The sequence below is a fragment of the Xiphophorus maculatus genome, chromosome 24 (genome assembly GCF_002775205.1).
Source record: "Xiphophorus maculatus strain JP 163 A chromosome 24, X_maculatus-5.0-male, whole genome shotgun sequence".
Classification (NCBI taxonomy): Eukaryota; Metazoa; Chordata; class Actinopteri; order Cyprinodontiformes; family Poeciliidae; genus Xiphophorus; species Xiphophorus maculatus.
Window position 1 is genome coordinate 5,104,697 of NC_036466.1, and position 16,279 is coordinate 5,120,975.

Below are 16,279 nucleotides of genomic sequence, written 5' to 3' on the forward strand. Positions count from 1 at the left end.
ACTTCGCCGTTATTCAGTCGCCTAAGACCAAAGAAAAAGTAGTAGTAGTCCAGGTGAAACGTCGCATTCTCGGTAGTAATGAGGTGAATAGTTATTTATACAGAGCCAGTATTTATTAAACCATGGACATAGTGCTGTATATTCTAGCTGCTGCGGTCCTTCTCGTCCTCATTGTGTTCGCGCTGAAGGTGCAGAGGAAAACACAGGACGGTAGGTTAGCTTGAGGCTAATGCTAAGGAGCTACGTTAGCTTTTAAGATGTTCTCAACTTTTAGACGAGAGCTTTTATGATCCGGAGCTCCGTTTGCTGTAAATATAGACACCTATAAAGGCTGCGGGGATGAAAGCTGCTGGTTTTACTGTTTGCTGTCAGGCTACGTCAGCTTACAGCTTTCGAAACTATGGAGGCCCAAGAGGTCCATATAAACGCAATCTTTGAGATATCAGTTTTGTTTTATATAGCTTTTCTGTGTACATGTGCATGAAAACAGACGCAATTCTTATAATATAAACCTATGTTATCAGTCATTGTTGCCATAATGTGTACAATCTGAGCTGGAACCGGATGTGTTGGTTGTTTTCAGCTGATCAGGAGCAGAGGAGGGATGTTGTCCGGGCAGCGGCGGCCCCATTGCGGGCCCCGGAGGAGCGGGGAGCCGGGATGCCCCGCAGGAGGAGGAACCTGGCCGCTGTAGTGGCCAACAGGCGGCCTCAGAGACCAGAGGAGGGTAAACTCCCGCAGCTTTCTGTTTGTTTGGTGCAAACCTCAGCTTAAACTTTGACATGAAACAGACCGTTTGGTGAGTACTATTGAGTGTGTAACAAAGTTCCTGTGGATTTCAGAAGAGGAGCCTGTGGAAGATGGGGAGGCCGAGCTGCAGGCTGCCCAGCCAGCAGCAAAAATCGGAGCTAAGAAGCAAAAGAAGTTGGAGGAGAAACAGGCCAAGAAAGCCCAAAGAGAGGTGACGAGAAATTCTGGATGCTGGACGTGCAGATTAAAAGGTGATTTCATCATTTCAGTTTGATTTTTTTTTTTCCCGTTATGTTAGGCAGAGATGGAGGAGCGGGAGGAGAGGAAGAGGATGCAGGAGCTCCGAGAGGAGGAGAAACGTCAGGAGGAGGAGAGGGAACGGAAGCTGGAGCAGAAACAGGTTGGTTCCTCTGCTGCCGAGTCCTGCTGCGTCACGAGGAGCTGAGAGCCTGAGCCGATGTGTTCCGCAGGAGGAGGACGAGCGGCGCGCTAAAGAGGAGCAGGAGCGGCGAGAGGAGGAGGAGTACTTGAAGCTCAAAGCCTCATTCATCGTCGAGGACCAGGGAGAGCAGGAGCAGCTGTCAGAGGACCAGGTCAGATGTCCGCCACATCGCTGTCCTGTTTCCCAAAGCGATGGTTTTAAACCTGTTCCACTTTTTTGTGTTCTCAGTCCCGCAGCCTGCTGCAGGACTTCATAGAATACATCCAGGTGAGCCTGAGCCTCTGCTTACATATTACACTCTGCTACGGTTTCTGAGATAACTGTGTCTGCAGATGTCTAAAGTGGTTCTCCTCGAAGACCTGGCGTCTCATTTTGGGATGAGAACACAGGATGCGATCACCAGGCTGCAGGACCTGTTAGCTGAAGGCACGCTCACAGGTCAGTTCACGGCTCTGTCCGTTCCTGCTGGATTTCAGTCTGAGGAGTTTCCTCATCCGACCACAGCACATCTCCAACGTTTAAAGTCGCTGTCCGTGTTGCTGCAGGCGTGATCGACGACAGAGGGAAGTTCATCTTCATCACTCCAGAGGAGCTGGACTCGGTGGCTCAGTTCATCAGACAGAGAGGCAGAGTCTCCATCACTGAGCTGGCACAGGCCAGCAACTCCCTCATCAACCTGATGCCCGAGAGCTGCAGCTCCGTCTGACGGGCAGCAGGGGGAGCTCTGCACAACTACCGAGACTGGAGCGCATAACGTCATAAGGCCTGAGGCTACAGCTTCACTCTGATCACACTTTTTACTTTGAAAAGGAATAAAAACAACATGTTTTCTTTTATTTAACGTCTGCTGAATTGTGACATGAGATCTCAGAATGTTCTGGAATATAAAATATTTCCCAGAATATGTTTTTTTTTAAATTATTATTATTCTGGAACCATCTTTTGATTTCAAGCTCCAGTGTAGAGTCTGCAAGAAATATCTTCCTAAAGCATGTTGGTATCACTGGAAACATTGCATTAAAAAAAAAGAAAATATTCACCTAGTGGCTCAGTTTTTGCTTCCTCTGCTAATAGTTTACACACCCAATCGTACAGCACTTTATATAATACGGACAGTGATCTATCAGTTCTGAGAACATTCAAATGCGGCTCTAGAAGAAATGGGGCCATATTTATCAACTGCTGAGAATCAGTACAACAGTTAGCAGTTTTACATTTTGTGACCAGTTTGGTCAGAATCTTGAGCCAAGGCTCAAAACCAGTGACGATAAACCTTTAAGTCCATCTGATTACTTCTAGGCAAAAACAGAAAAAGTTCTGAAATCAGTCATGTTTGCTGGTCCGGTTCGTGGCTTCTCTGTCCACTCTGAGTCGGCTTTATCTCCCAGGTGGACGTCGCTCCTCTGTCCTGGAAACGCAGAGAACACGTCAGACCAGCCTCTGGTGAATTTTTCTGTTAAACTCTAAATTATTCACTTTTTTTTTTTTTTTTTAAGAGCGTATAAAGAATATTTGAAATATTTGGCTTGGAATCTGAAGTGTCCCAGCTTGTTGCTTCTTGACATGCTATTGGCTGGTGTTTGCAAAGCAGCCAATCCATGAGCACCATTCATTTTACTTGCTGATGATTGGCTGTATGCCAACAGTGGAGATTAGATAAACTGTAGTTGTAAACTTCAGAGTGAGCACTGCCACCTTAAAAAGTTAGCTGCACTAATCCTAAAGCGCTCATCAAACATCAGTTCTGCTAACACGCTACATCAAGCGGAAGTTAATACTAAACCACTAACTAAATTCAAATTATATCTGACCTTAAAAGATAACGACCCTCGAGCACCAAGCTAATTCTTCATAATGTATTTATGTTTAAATCTTGTTTATTGTCTATGTTTTGTTCTCGTAAGATTGAAATAAAGTTATTGGGGGGGAAATAAACAAAGCAAGGAAAGAAAACGGAACTGCTACGTAAATAATCTTCACTCACTTCAAAACAAGAGCATTAATATAAATGTCTACTTCAAGAAGTCATAATCAACTGAAGGTTTACAAAACAGCCAATTTAATTAGCCTTTTAGGATTCATCCAGAAGAAAGTGTTTATGAGGAGCTAAGTGCACCAAATGTCTTTAAAGTTAGCAAAGGTTGGAGAAATTAGCTTTGCTATTAGCGAATTACCACTGTGTATTAATGCATACACCAAATTACTCATTTGGTGTGTGAATAATTATGATTTTAGAGCGGGTCTCAGGTATTCACAGATTGTAGCTACTGCCAGATTCTGTATACACCAGATTGAGACGAAGCTTACCTTTATCACCACTCCTAACGGGGCCAGGTCCTTCCTGAGGGTGTCGCAGGATTTCAGGAGCGGGATTCTGTCTGGGCACAAGTCAGATTTCTTATCCTGAGGGTCCTGACGGGTCAGAGCGAACGCTCGGACCTCGCTTCTGAAACGAGTCAACTGCTCCACCACAGCCTGCAGATTTCCGCCGCTGCTCATCACGTCGGCCTCCTTCGCACAAAAATGAAAATGGAGAGTAAAGAGGAAATCTGGGGTCAGACCACCAGCTGCTCCACATGCAGGTCCTGACCCGACTGTGCAGCAGGTCGATCCCGAACGCGTCCAGCACATCTCTGACGTAGGTCACCATGGCTCCGAACACCGCTGGGCTCCGAACGCCTCCCTCGGCCTGAACATAAACACACACACACACACTTCTCACCACAAGGCCGCCACCCCAAATAGCCGAATCAGAGACCCTGCGTTACCGTAGAAACGGGCCGCAGCTGGCAATTTCCGTGATAAACCAACTTCATCAGTGCACCGACGGCTCTGGGTGTGTCAAAGTCATCGGCTAGCGCTGTCAGGATGTTGGATTTAGCTTCAGTCAGTCTGACGAAACAATGAGGCGCAGAGAATGAAATGGGAGAAAAACGCAAATTCTGGAAGAACCAAACAAGATCTCGATACCTCTGCCAGAGAAGATCCTCCTGCGTAGGCGGACAGTGGAGGTGGCCCTTCATGTAGGCCCGAGCGGCACTAATAAAGGTGCGGATGGTTTCCAGAGAGGTGCGGGCCTCCGACATGCTGCCGTCACTGTAATCTATGGCTGTGGAGACAGCAGGACAACGTCACGCTCTGATCTGTCACTGTCAAAGTTCAGAGAGAAGAATGCTGGGGCACACCTACTGTTAACACCAGATGTTCGCATACCTTATAAAACACACGGGAAGGGATTTTAGAGAATTATCTTTGGTACCTGGACGGCTAAGCCTTAAAGTTAAAAAGATGAGAGTGGCACTCTTCACGGTGAAACCAGTCCTGTACTAACATAAAAGGCCAATCATAAGAAGCCATTACTGGAACACAGACATAAAACCCCAGATTAAAGTTTGTAAAGTTTGTCCTTAGGGACAAAGACTTTAAATGTTAGAGACATGCTGAAACATTCGATAGCTAGCGTCAGTATTCCAACTTGCTCTAGCCGAGAAAAAATGGGTCTTCCAAACAGACAATATTCCTCGGCATCCCATCAAATACGTTACAAAGAGGTTTAAAGACAACAAAGTCAAATTAACAAAAATCTCTCAACATGAATCGGGGATTTAAATGTCTATTATTCTGGAGTGAAATTATTCTGGAATTTAGCACATAGAAATAATTTAGTTCATCCAAACTGACCTAAAACAGGAAACGTTTAGTCTGATTTTACTAGATGTCAGAAAGAGAAACAGAGGGTTTTGTTTTTTATACAGAGGAAGTAGATATGATGTAGTTCCAGTGAAACTTCACCGATTGCATCAGTTCAACTAACAGCAGAAAGAGAGATTCTACAGCAATTTGTTTTCCAGGTTTACCCACCAGATCTATATTTGGTCGACAGACAAAACATCCTAAACTCGTCAGCAGTGTGAGACTGTAGAAAATCCTGACGGAAGAAAAAAAAAAGATTTACTTTAAACATGAAAAGCACAAGATAATCTGCTGCTGTTTATCGGGCTTTTTTTGTTTTTCTAATTAAATGAAATGTTTCCGGTTGAGGTCGAAATTCCAAATATGAGATTCGCTAATGTGAAACAAGAGTAAAGAACAAAAAAAAAAAAAACAACTAAAAAATCTCTGTATTGAGTCCACAAAGAAGCTGGAGTTTAAGGGTTTCCAGCTTAGCTTGAATTGTAATAATCTATAATATCGTTACCTTGATAGTGATATAGTTCTTCAGAGATTTAGACATTTTCTCTGGACTGCCTTTATGGTGTAAATGACCTAAAAGAATAAGAGCAACCAGTCAGTCAGACACGTCTTAAAGAGACAGTGTTACATTCACATCAACCATATTGTTACTGGACGCTGGACACTGGCTGTTGCTGTGGGCAAGTAGGGGAATATTAACATGATTGCGTCAGGTGTAAAAGTAACACAGAATTCAAAGACCTGAAAAGACTTTTACAAATCGGATTTCAAAAGGAGTTCACCAGGGCTTCATTTTAGGCCCTGTTCCATTTTTTTTTTTTTCCCCCAAAAGAAGAAGGTGTCTACAGCTGAAGTCCACCCACATGCAGACAGCGCCATATTTCACACAGTTGGTGTAAAATTTCAATGTAGGCTCCTGCAGCCTACATTGAAATTGATTATTATTAATCTAAATGTTTTGCTAATTAACTTCTGTATTTCAGATAATAATGGTATTATCTGAAATACAGAACTTTTATCAAGAGATTATCGTCCTATAAATATTTAGGTATTTTTTTTTGATAATTGCCTTTCAACATGTTTAACTTTTTTTCTTAAAGCAGAAAGTTGAAATAGACTTTCATTGTAAAAATAATGTTTGTTTCCATTTCTGGCTCCGTGTTTTAATCTTATGTACATTTCTCATGCAGACAATGTTTGTTGCACATTCCTGATTAGATTTGATGTTTTTTTTTGGCTCTTTGCAGTTTATGACTAATTTTGTTGTGCACAGCACATCACTCTGTACTTTACATCTGGTTTATTGGACCTCGTTAAGCCATAAAACACTGGTGTATTTTGTGGATGCCACTAAATTTGTCTAAAGATGTGTCGAAAAACATCCAGACGTCAGTATTGTGTACTGATACAAAGTTATAGGAGCTGGGTCAAACATTTTATGATTTGCCCAGTCATCTTTTCCTCAGTACGCTAAACAGTTTGTACATGTGAAGTTTTCCGTGGACATCAGCAAGGTAAAAACAACTCTGAGAAAGAAAGAAAAAAGAAATCGCTCAGATGGAAACAAGAATTTCTGGTCACTCCCAAAAGAATTTGAAACATTTTTATATTCCCTCCCTGCTGCTTTGCTGATGAAACACTTTCACTCCAACTGCTGTGTCGCTTGAGCTTTACACACATGCTACACATGGATATTTCACACTCAAACACCCAAGAAGTATTGAGATATCTTGATAAAATGTGTCAAAATGTATCATTTCTAAGAGGGACATACGTCCTTAAGTTAAAGAAGAGTCCTCATATTTGCCTCAAGTGACAAAGTCCAAAAAGGCTTTAGAAAATGTAAAGGATTCACCTGAATGAAGGAAGTAGTTGGCCCACTGTCCACACTGATGAAAGGCTTCGCTCTGAGCGATCTCGTTCTCATGGTGAGGGAAGGCCAGGTCGATTCCTCCAGAGTGAATATCCAGCTGATTCCCAAACATGTGGCTGAAAGCAGCAGCGCAATGAGATATCTGTTATAAAAATTTGCGCCGGTAACTGCTGTCGCCCCGCAATAACATGAAAAATGAACTCAACTCACTTTTCACACTTTAATCCAGTGTGAGGGATTTTTAATTCCGCAGTTTCAAACAGACGAAGTCTCAAGTGTCCAGTTGAAACCAAATATCTACATGCACTGTTTAAAAAGACTTTATTTCTCTCTGTCTGACATGAAATCAGACAAAACATTTCATTGTACGGGTCAATTAGAATTAGATGGATTTTTAGTGAAATCATATGGTAAATGGACTGAACTTATATAGCGCTTTTCCAGTCATTTTGACCACTCAAAGCACTTTACACTAGAGTCACATTCACCCAGTCGCACTCACAAACACACACACATTTATACACCGATACGCAGATCGGTAGGCATTTTGGGGTTAAGTGCCTTGCCCAGAGGCACATCGACATGTGGCAGGAGGAAGCTGGAGTCGAACCTACAACCTTATATATGACAGTCAATCAGCTACACACGATTAATTCCTTCAGAAACACTTTGAATAAGGAAAGTATATTCATTAATAAAGGAGATGATGGCTAAACCAAATATCTACATGTACATGGTTATGTAACATAGCTTCTGTCAGATTAAATTTGAAAAATCTTCAGTGCAGCAGTGACGAAGTTCATTTGCTGCACTGTGATACAGTTTATTGGCAGGTCTGGACAGTGGAAAACAGCGTGTGGTAAATCTAACCTGGCAACAGTGGAGCACTCGATATGCCAGCCGGGTCGTCCTCGGCCCCACGGAGATTCCCAGTGTGGCTCCTGAGCTTTAGAGCGCTTCCACAGAGCAAAATCCCTGGAGTCTCGTTTGTTTGAGCTACCTGGAGGAAAAAAAACATTTATCAGTATGTTATATATGTTATATATTCTAGAATTAGAAAAAAAAAACAGCTGGCCACTTGGAATTTAACCCTAAATTACAAAATAATTGCCATTTATGATTTAAAGGATAGAGTTGGAAGCAGAAATTGACTAAATAATACATAACCATTTGGTTTAGCTCAGCCTGTAATACTTCCAGCTGCACAGCAACCACAACCAGAGGAAGTGAATAAACTAATAAATCAGAACTGACCCAAGAGAGCAGCTCCAATATGTTGCCATAAGCAGTTCTCATACGTTGAACTCAAAAAATGTGGAAAAGCATAATATTCATCTTCTCAATGCCTACCAGACTGTCCATGAGGGCTAACAGCGCCAACAAACTTCCCATAGCGGTCACCGATGGACTGCACGTCAAAATATACGTCGCCTGCAACAAAAGAAGCAGACTCAGACACAGGGAAAACGCAGGCGTTGTTTTAGAAAAGCAGAAATGATTCGTGCTCACCTTCCTTTGTGGCATAAGCGTGCCCATTTCTGATGATCCCTTCAATAAATGCAACGATATGATGCACGTTCTCCGTGACTCTTAGATACACGGCAGGGGGAACCACCTGCAAGACAAGCAGAAGTCAAACTTTATTATCTTTTTTCACAACATAACAATCATCCTCTCTTCTGAGCAGACGTGATTATAGTTTGTAATGTACCTTTAACGACAGCATATCCCTCTTGAATTCCTCCTCATACATTCTGGAAATGACATCTGGAGAGACATTTTCCTGTCACGAGAAGGAAACACTAAACAACCGCTCTGCAGTCTCCCTGCGTTGGACACATGAACGCGATCCAAACCTCCCAACTTCTTCTGATGATCTTGTCGTCGACGTCAGTGATGACCATGGCGTGGATCACGGTGACGCCAAACACCCTGGTCAGGATCCTCTGCAGGATGTCAAACCTGACATAAGAACTGGGAGGAAGCAGAGGGTTGAAGTCCACTCATTCAGTCCTGGAATAGATCAGTGTTGACATGTTTACCATGCATGGCCCAGGTGAGCATGGTCATACACTGTAGGTCCACAGCTGTACCTGTGATATGAAAACAAGCTTTGTGGCTCATAAAAGCAGGTAAAGTCAGAGTGAGAGTCATGTGTGTGTGTTCCCTACCAGGTGGCTGTTCCTTCTCTTGCCAGGATCAGAGCTTCTTTCTGTTTGGTCAAGCTGTTGAAGGTCTTTATTCCCGTGTCAAAGCCTTTAGGAGTGATCCACGCCTTTCCCGAAACACTGTGTCTGACAGGGACACAGCAGCTGGAGGTGAGGGCCCTGCAGAGGGCCTTTCCACTCCGGATCATGGTTCAGCTCATTCAGTCACAGTGCACCTCTGAGCAACCGCTGTTAGCTGTTAGCTTCCGTTAGCTTCTGGAGCAGCAGCTACGCCATTCAGCGTCCCAGCTGTAATACTCAACATGCCGCACACCCCATCTCTATATCTGCTATTAGCGTAATAATACTGAAAGTGATTTGAAACTAAATCATGCTAACACATAGGCTTCCGGCTCAGTGACGTCTACGGCTAATTTGAATATTTGAGACGTAATGACGTCGTAATTATTTATTATTTTTATTTTCCCCCCTTCATGTACTCTCCTATTTAATGTGTTCAAAATGAGTGTGTTGTCATAATGAATGTTGAGGAAAAAAATTCGTCCCGGAAAGATTGTATGTCAGAACTGCCGCAATGTTGTGAGTTGCATTTCTGTTAAAGAAAGAGCTGAACCAGGTTTATTTGGTTCTGGTTCCGTGTACTCTGCATAGTAAACAAGTGGAGAAAAAAAATTAAATAAATATGTAATATAATTTCTCGGCACAGTTAATCCCAGAACTACTCCTGTCACATTTGCCTGTACATTTATTTTCATTCAGCATTCAGCTGACTTTTTTCCCCCCTGATATTTCTCAAAAAGATAATAACACGACATAAAACTAATAAATGGTTTGAATTGGGAGAACATTTCCAGTCAACAGAGGTTTTGTGGCATATTTCTGTTAATTTTGCCCATTACGCCAAAATTAACATAAAGTCACATTACAGCATAATCATTACACGTGAATCACATTAGAACAGATGTCGAGCATTAATTGTTTTATGTTGGCTGTTCGGTTCGTTTTTTATTCGCATTTATTGTTTTTTTTTTTTTTTTTGTCGTATTAATCACCATTACTAGAATATAATAAAAAAATGTCATCAAATTGCGTCAACTAGACGTTTTTTAGTTTGTTTAATTAAAAAACCAAACTAATAATAATAATAATAATAATAATAATAATAATAATAATAATAATAATAATAATAATAATAATAATAATAATAATAATAATATCCAAGCGGTTTCTCAAAGTTTATTTGCCACACACAATGTGGCGGACAGCATCGGTTCCGCCGCTGCCTGTGCATCGCGATAACTTGGACCCGGAAGTGTCAGTCTCGTGTCATGTGATCATTCTTCTTGGCCGCCTGCCTGAGTAGCGATGTGAAAATAAGGGTGGACTTTAGAGGAAGGGGTTCCGAACAAGCTCGTATTGCTGCTGAAGCTCTGGTCCAAGATGCAGAACGTCATAAACACGGTGAAGGGAACCGCGCTGGGAGTGGCCGAGTTCCTCACGCCCGTGTTAAAGGTAAACTTCCAGGGAGAAGCTAGCTAAGGTGGTGGCTCATCCAGGAGTGGGGAACCTTAGAAGTAAACAGAGTTGCGTCTGTCGTTGCTTCACTCAGACTCAGTTTCCTCTGAAGCTCTAGGGAATCTGAAATATTGTAGTTTTGTGTATTTCTGGTTCCTAACACACAGCTATGGGTTGTTCCTCGTAGGAATCTAAGTTCAAAGAGACTGGAGTCATCACCCCAGAGGAGGTGAGAGAACACTTTCAATCTGAGCATCATAATGAGGACAAGCTAACTCAGGACTGTGTTTGTGTGTCTTGTTTTAGTTTGTAGCAGCTGGAGATCACCTGGTTCATCACTGTCCCACATGGAAGTGGTGAGTGGCCACATCTGGCTCTTGATTGGTCTTATCAAGCTCCCAGATACAGTGGGGTCAGAGGTTACAGTCAACTGTTTGCAGTGATAAAGTCATGAACTGGACTAGAAATGAGGTTGGGGTTTATCTGTTGGCAGCCAGATAGTGATCCAGAAACCTCAGGTTTAATTCAAAATACTTCCCTCATTATAGATTTCTTTTGTTTTTGCTTCATTTTGGTCACACTGTGATGTTCCAAAAATATCAATCTAGATCAAAATAAACAGTAGTTTACAAATAATGATTTTTTTTTTTCATAAACCAGTCTTCCTAGTATCTTATGTTAAAATGTCCATAATAAACAGCCTGTTTAAGATTTGTAATGCATTCACTGTTAGTGTTAAAGCGCTGTTTGTCTGCAGGCATTATTATGTTTTCTGCCTACTTCGGGTTGTCAGATAGGTTCTGATTTAACATTCAGGCAGTAATAAATCTGGATATTGAAACTGAACCAACAGATTTAGTTAAGTACAGTTAATTCACGATTGAGTAAGTGATAAACTTCTAATTTTGTATAAAATTAGAACGGTTTCTGCTATTAAATACAATTATTTTTGAAAATAGTTGCTAATCTTTGATATTTAGTTTTATCTGACTTATTTAAGTGTGACAAAAAAAAACCCACTGTGTTTGATTAATATCTATGTTTATAAAATCTGATTTGACGAGTAACCATGCCAACCAGGATGTTGCTCACATCCAGGAGGAGAGGCAGCTGAAATGACAGGAAGTGAAACTGAAGGTTGAGTAAATATCAGGGTCACTGTAAAATGTTGTTTTCTAATAAAGATTTTTGGCCATCTGGATGAACTCTTGTTGCCATGGTTTCCTGATGTAACCTTCCCTTATATGAATGAATGTCTCTGTTTAGGGCCTCTGGGGAAGAAGCAAAGGTGAAGCCATATTTGCCACAGGACAAACAGTTTCTGTTGACCCGGAATGGTAAGTCCAGGTCCAGTCCACACTTTAGTTCTGATCCATTTGTTCTGGAAGCTGCATTCCCATCCGGAGATTAATTTAAATCTTCTTCTTGTCCTTCATTTCTTGTTTCACACTTAATTTATTTGTAGTTCCTTGTTGTTTCTTCCTTCCATTATCCCATCCATCCATTGAACCCATACTTTATGTTTTAAAATGAATGTAAAGGACTGAGAACTGTGGAAAAGTGGAATTTTGACATGGAATACCGGACAGGAACATTGCTGTCAGTCCAGCCCTCGCTTTCTGCTGACGGTTTAAAGAGATCTTTATTGGTTGTTGTTTAAGTTTTCTGAATTTTTTCCCTCTTTGCGTTAAACTCCAGATGAATCAGTTTGCTCAGATTTCTGCTCTTAACGTCTGTTTCCTGCTCTTCTTCTTCTTCTCTGCCTCTTCCAGTTCCATGCTACAAGCGCTGCAAACAGATGGAGTATTCAGATGAGCTGGAAGCCATCATAGAGGAGGATGATGGAGACGGCGGCTGGGTGGACACCTACCACAACTCGGGTAGGAGACGCTCAGTCTTACAGAGCCGGTTCTGACCAGCATGCGGCTGATCGGACCTAATCACCGGGAATCCCAGCCTCCAATTCTGTCTGTGTGGTTTCTTCTCCACACTGACTGATGTATGATGAAGGCTGACATATGTGTGTGTCCCAGCAGGTGTGTTAGGCGTCACAGATGCAGTACGAGAGATTTCTCTGGACAACAGTAAGGTCAGCTGCTTTATTCCGTGTTTCTTAGAATGACAGAAGCAAGCGTGTTTTTTGAGCTGACTTCAGGATTTCTGCTGTTTCTTTGCACATTTGGTCTCATTATAACCAACTTCTAACACTCTAAATGTTTTATTAAGGTAGTAGATGCACTATTATCATAATAAAACCCTTTTCCACCTCCTCTGGTTTTGCTTCTCCGCCTCCTTGTCCATTATGATCAGTAGAAGAGATGAGATGGTTTGAACTTCCTGTTTGGTTCTGCTCCTTTTTAACTTCTCTGGAGTTTTAGTTCAAGTATTATTTGAACTTTTGGGATGTAAATTAGCAGCTCACTGTTAGGAAAAAATAAGAAACTAACTTGAAAAATGTGTTGCTATGGTTACCCATCCTAATAAATGTCAGAAAAGAAAAACGTTTTAACTGCAAAAGCATCCAAAACCAGAAGAAGTATTTGTTAAAACACGCCACAATAAGAAATGAACAAATCAGAACTAACATAACAGATACGTGGTGGAAAGCGGCCACTATGCATCACCAGAGTGGAACATGGTGGTGGCAGCATCATGCTGCGGGGATGCTTTTCTTCAGGTGGAGAAAATGGATGGAACTAATTCCTGGGGGAAAAAACTGCTAGAGGTTACAGGAGAGTTGAGGCTTGGACATGGTGTTGGCAAGAACATGCTGTGGGACTGTTGGTTACTAAGGGGGGGGGATATTATAAATGCGTGCCACACTTTTCAGAATGTATAAGTTCTAAATAACACTATGGCAACAAGAGTCCATCCAGATGGCCAAGTATCCCAGTCATGGGATATTTGGAGTTTGTTTCTGTCACATTTCTGATTTTCACGGGACAAAAATGTCAAAACTTGCTGAGATAAGATTACGCAGGCTGTTCTTCAGCTTCCTCTTCTGTCTGAACAGTGGAACAACATTGCTGGCCAGGATGATCATCTCTACCTGTGATGCAAGGAACCAATCAGCTTTGTTGCATTCCTCATGCTAAACTTTGTTGCTTTGATCTTAAACACTCTGATTTAAGATCAAAGTGCTTTTCTTCGTCCTTCTGGATGGTTAAAGTACGCAGTCAGAACTCTGAATACTTCCAGGACAAGAACATGAACGCCACGTCTGCACTGTGTTGCGACGGCGACGAAGAGGAGGATGAAGACGGAGAAGCAGCGGATATGGAAGGTACCGATGTCTGAGTGCGTTGTCAGATCTCAGTGCCTGCTGCCGCTGTGACGATGCCTTCTTGAACTTTTTTCCAGAATACGAGGAGAGCGGCTTGTTGGAAACGGACGAGGTACATTCAGAGGGTTTCCTGGTGTCGGCGGAGGGGAATCCGTCTGGCTAACGGCCATCTGTCTCCTGCTTCCAGGCCACGCTGGACACCAGCAAGATGGTGGAAACCAAACCCAAAGTAGAACCCGGCAGTGAGGACGCCATCCTCCAAACCAGAACCTACGACCTCTACATCACCTACGACAAATACTACCAGACACCTCGACTCTGGCTCTTTGGATATGATGAAGTATGTAGTTGAACGCTCAAGGTGTGCAGAGTTGTGTCTAGATTTGTTTCCAGGCAGGTGTGCAAACTGTAGAAAGGTCACACCGTAAAACTGCTATTTCATCTAAATATTTACCCAACGGAACACATGGATCTTTTTGTATTAGGGCCAGTATAGGTTGGAAAATAGAGTAAACATCTGTTAAAAATTCTCCGAAATTTTGAAACTAATCTCTTGAAAATGTTTGACATTTCAAACGTCAAATTTTCCATTTTTTCTACAAAATGAAACTAAAAATGTTTGTGTTTTTGGTGGAAATTTACTACCTCTTTTGTTATTTTTTTATGTACAACGCTTTGTAGCTGTAGGTTTGTTTGCTATAGGGCAAACAAAGGCACAGGCTAATTGTTCTAGTCACATGATTAGCCTGTTTAGCTTAAGTAGACAACTCTACTTCTGGTGCGGTTATGCTAACTCTATTCAACTCTACAACATAAAGTGAAAATGATTGAACCTACAAATTGCAAACAACTGTTTAATTGCCCCATTTTCTTCTTTATCATCAAAACGTTTTGTTCAGTACTTTGAGGCTGCTTTTTCTTATCAAACATCAACAAATGAATGTTTGTACGGACAAAATGCAAACCGACGGCAAGCGCTTTGTTTCCCAGGACAGGCAGCCGCTGACTGTGGAGCAGATGTACGAGGACATCAGCCAGGACCATGTGAAGAAGACGGTCACCATTGATAACCACCCCCACCTGCCTCCACCCGCCATGTGCTCTGTTCATCCATGCAGGTGAGGAATTCACTTGGGACCGGTTCCTACACAGTCTGCACCACAAGAACTCCCAAAATGTTTCCATTTGTCTCCAAGGTTGGGATACTTTTGTTGTGTCGTCGTCTCAGACTCGTCGATAAGAACCTCACTGGTATGACCTCTGTTTTTTCAGACATGCTGAAGTGATGAAAAAGATCATCGAGACGGTGGCTGAAGGCGGTGGAGAGCTGGGAGTGCATATGTATCCTTTAGTCTTACACCATGTGATACCAAGTTGCTTGATCCAAACCAAACGGCTGTATATTCCCTTTGGTTAGTTCAGTTTGCTTGTTTCTGTGTTCTTGTCCTTCCATCCTACAACTGTTGTCCTTTACTAAGACTTCCAGGTATCTTCTGATTTTCCTAAAGTTTGTCCAGGCTGTCATTCCCACGATAGAATATGACTACACAAGACACTTTACAATGTAGTTCCAACTGCGTAGAAGTGCTTCAGCTACCAGTATCTCTGGTCCGCTTGGTCTCAACACATCTATACAACCGGTTTATGTTACTTTGATGCTCTGTGGATATAGGTGTATTAAGCCACGTGGTGACTCATTTATTGTATAATTTGCTTGCTTTCGGTGAGAACCCGATGTGATGAAAGTCAGCATCTGCACAATCCTGTCCAGATGCTTTTGATGGTTTCCATCAGCTGTTCTACTGTACCGCTTGCGTTCTGACAACTTTAAACTAATCATTCCTCACTGCTTTAGATGTACGAGTCAGGTTCTAAAAAAATAAATGAAGTCCAGCTGAATAAATCCTTTTGTGGTGTGCTTGTGAATGTTTGAACCGCCTTCAATTCTGGTTTGATATCCACGAATATCTGACAGTCTTTCATACTGGAGTAAGGCCTCATTATTAAGTAGAACATGGCTTAATCTTGGAACACTTTTATTCTGAAGTGCCGCTTTAATCCCTTGAATAAATTAGTTGGACTATTCCCTGATATGAATTGTTCGGATTTCCCCGTTGTTTGGTTATTTGCGATATCGATCACCTGCTCCCAGATTGTCGGCTATTCATCATAACGAGGGCTGGAACTTTGAGACGTTAGTTTTGAGGAATTACTTACGTTAATTTTAACGTTAAAAATTTTAACGCAATTAATCTACAAAATTTTTAACATACAAAAGTACAGAAGGGAACCGTTTGTCTTTTCGTGTTTCTGGTACGCCGATAAATGTGATGCACAAGCAACATCCACAGCATCAACGTTTTGAGTGATGGCATGGATTTATGGTAATGTTTAGCTGTTTCTTTCCAGTCTTTATTGAAAATTAAAAGAAAATAACATGACAAGGCACACATTAGTAATAAAAAAAAAGGTTATGATAAACTGAGCCGAAAAAAGAAGAAATAAAAAAGAATACAGTCACAAACTAACTGTGAGGAAAGTAAAACAAAATGTCA

At 41.8% G+C, this 16,279-nt stretch overlaps 3 protein-coding genes across 3 annotated transcripts; 2 read left to right on the top strand and 1 right to left on the bottom strand.

Moving 5' to 3' along the window:
* ddrgk1 (DDRGK domain containing 1) lies at window positions 1-2,228 on the top strand. Its single transcript, XM_005807819.2, has 8 exons — window positions 1-210; window positions 584-727; window positions 843-961; window positions 1,049-1,150; window positions 1,221-1,343; window positions 1,421-1,459; window positions 1,525-1,630; window positions 1,738-2,228. Exons 1-8 carry the CDS (start codon window positions 123-125, stop codon window positions 1,896-1,898), a joined length of 882 nt encoding a protein of 293 aa, XP_005807876.1. The 5' UTR covers window positions 1-122; the 3' UTR covers window positions 1,899-2,228.
* On the bottom strand, window positions 2,006-9,324 carry cars2 (cysteinyl-tRNA synthetase 2, mitochondrial). The gene is made up of 15 exons (XM_005807833.3): window positions 8,930-9,324; window positions 8,801-8,851; window positions 8,615-8,732; window positions 8,470-8,541; window positions 8,268-8,373; window positions 8,109-8,189; window positions 7,629-7,758; window positions 6,741-6,874; window positions 5,391-5,458; window positions 5,054-5,120; window positions 4,163-4,301; window positions 3,961-4,084; window positions 3,783-3,881; window positions 3,500-3,703; window positions 2,006-2,600 (listed from the first exon to the last, which is right to left on the bottom strand). Exons 1-15 carry the CDS (start codon window positions 9,112-9,114, stop codon window positions 2,520-2,522), a joined length of 1,659 nt encoding a protein of 552 aa, XP_005807890.1. The 5' UTR covers window positions 9,115-9,324; the 3' UTR covers window positions 2,006-2,519.
* A 914-nt stretch (window positions 9,325-10,238) lies between these two features.
* atg3 (autophagy related 3) lies at window positions 10,239-15,627 on the top strand. The gene is made up of 12 exons (XM_005807818.3): window positions 10,239-10,438; window positions 10,629-10,670; window positions 10,748-10,797; window positions 11,708-11,778; window positions 12,214-12,321; window positions 12,478-12,530; window positions 13,640-13,724; window positions 13,802-13,836; window positions 13,912-14,064; window positions 14,715-14,842; window positions 14,997-15,065; window positions 15,211-15,627. The coding sequence occupies exons 1-12, from the start codon at window positions 10,367-10,369 to the stop codon at window positions 15,290-15,292; spliced, it is 948 nt and encodes a 315-aa protein (XP_005807875.1). The 5' UTR covers window positions 10,239-10,366; the 3' UTR covers window positions 15,293-15,627.
* Window positions 15,628-16,279: the final 652 nt, after the last annotated feature.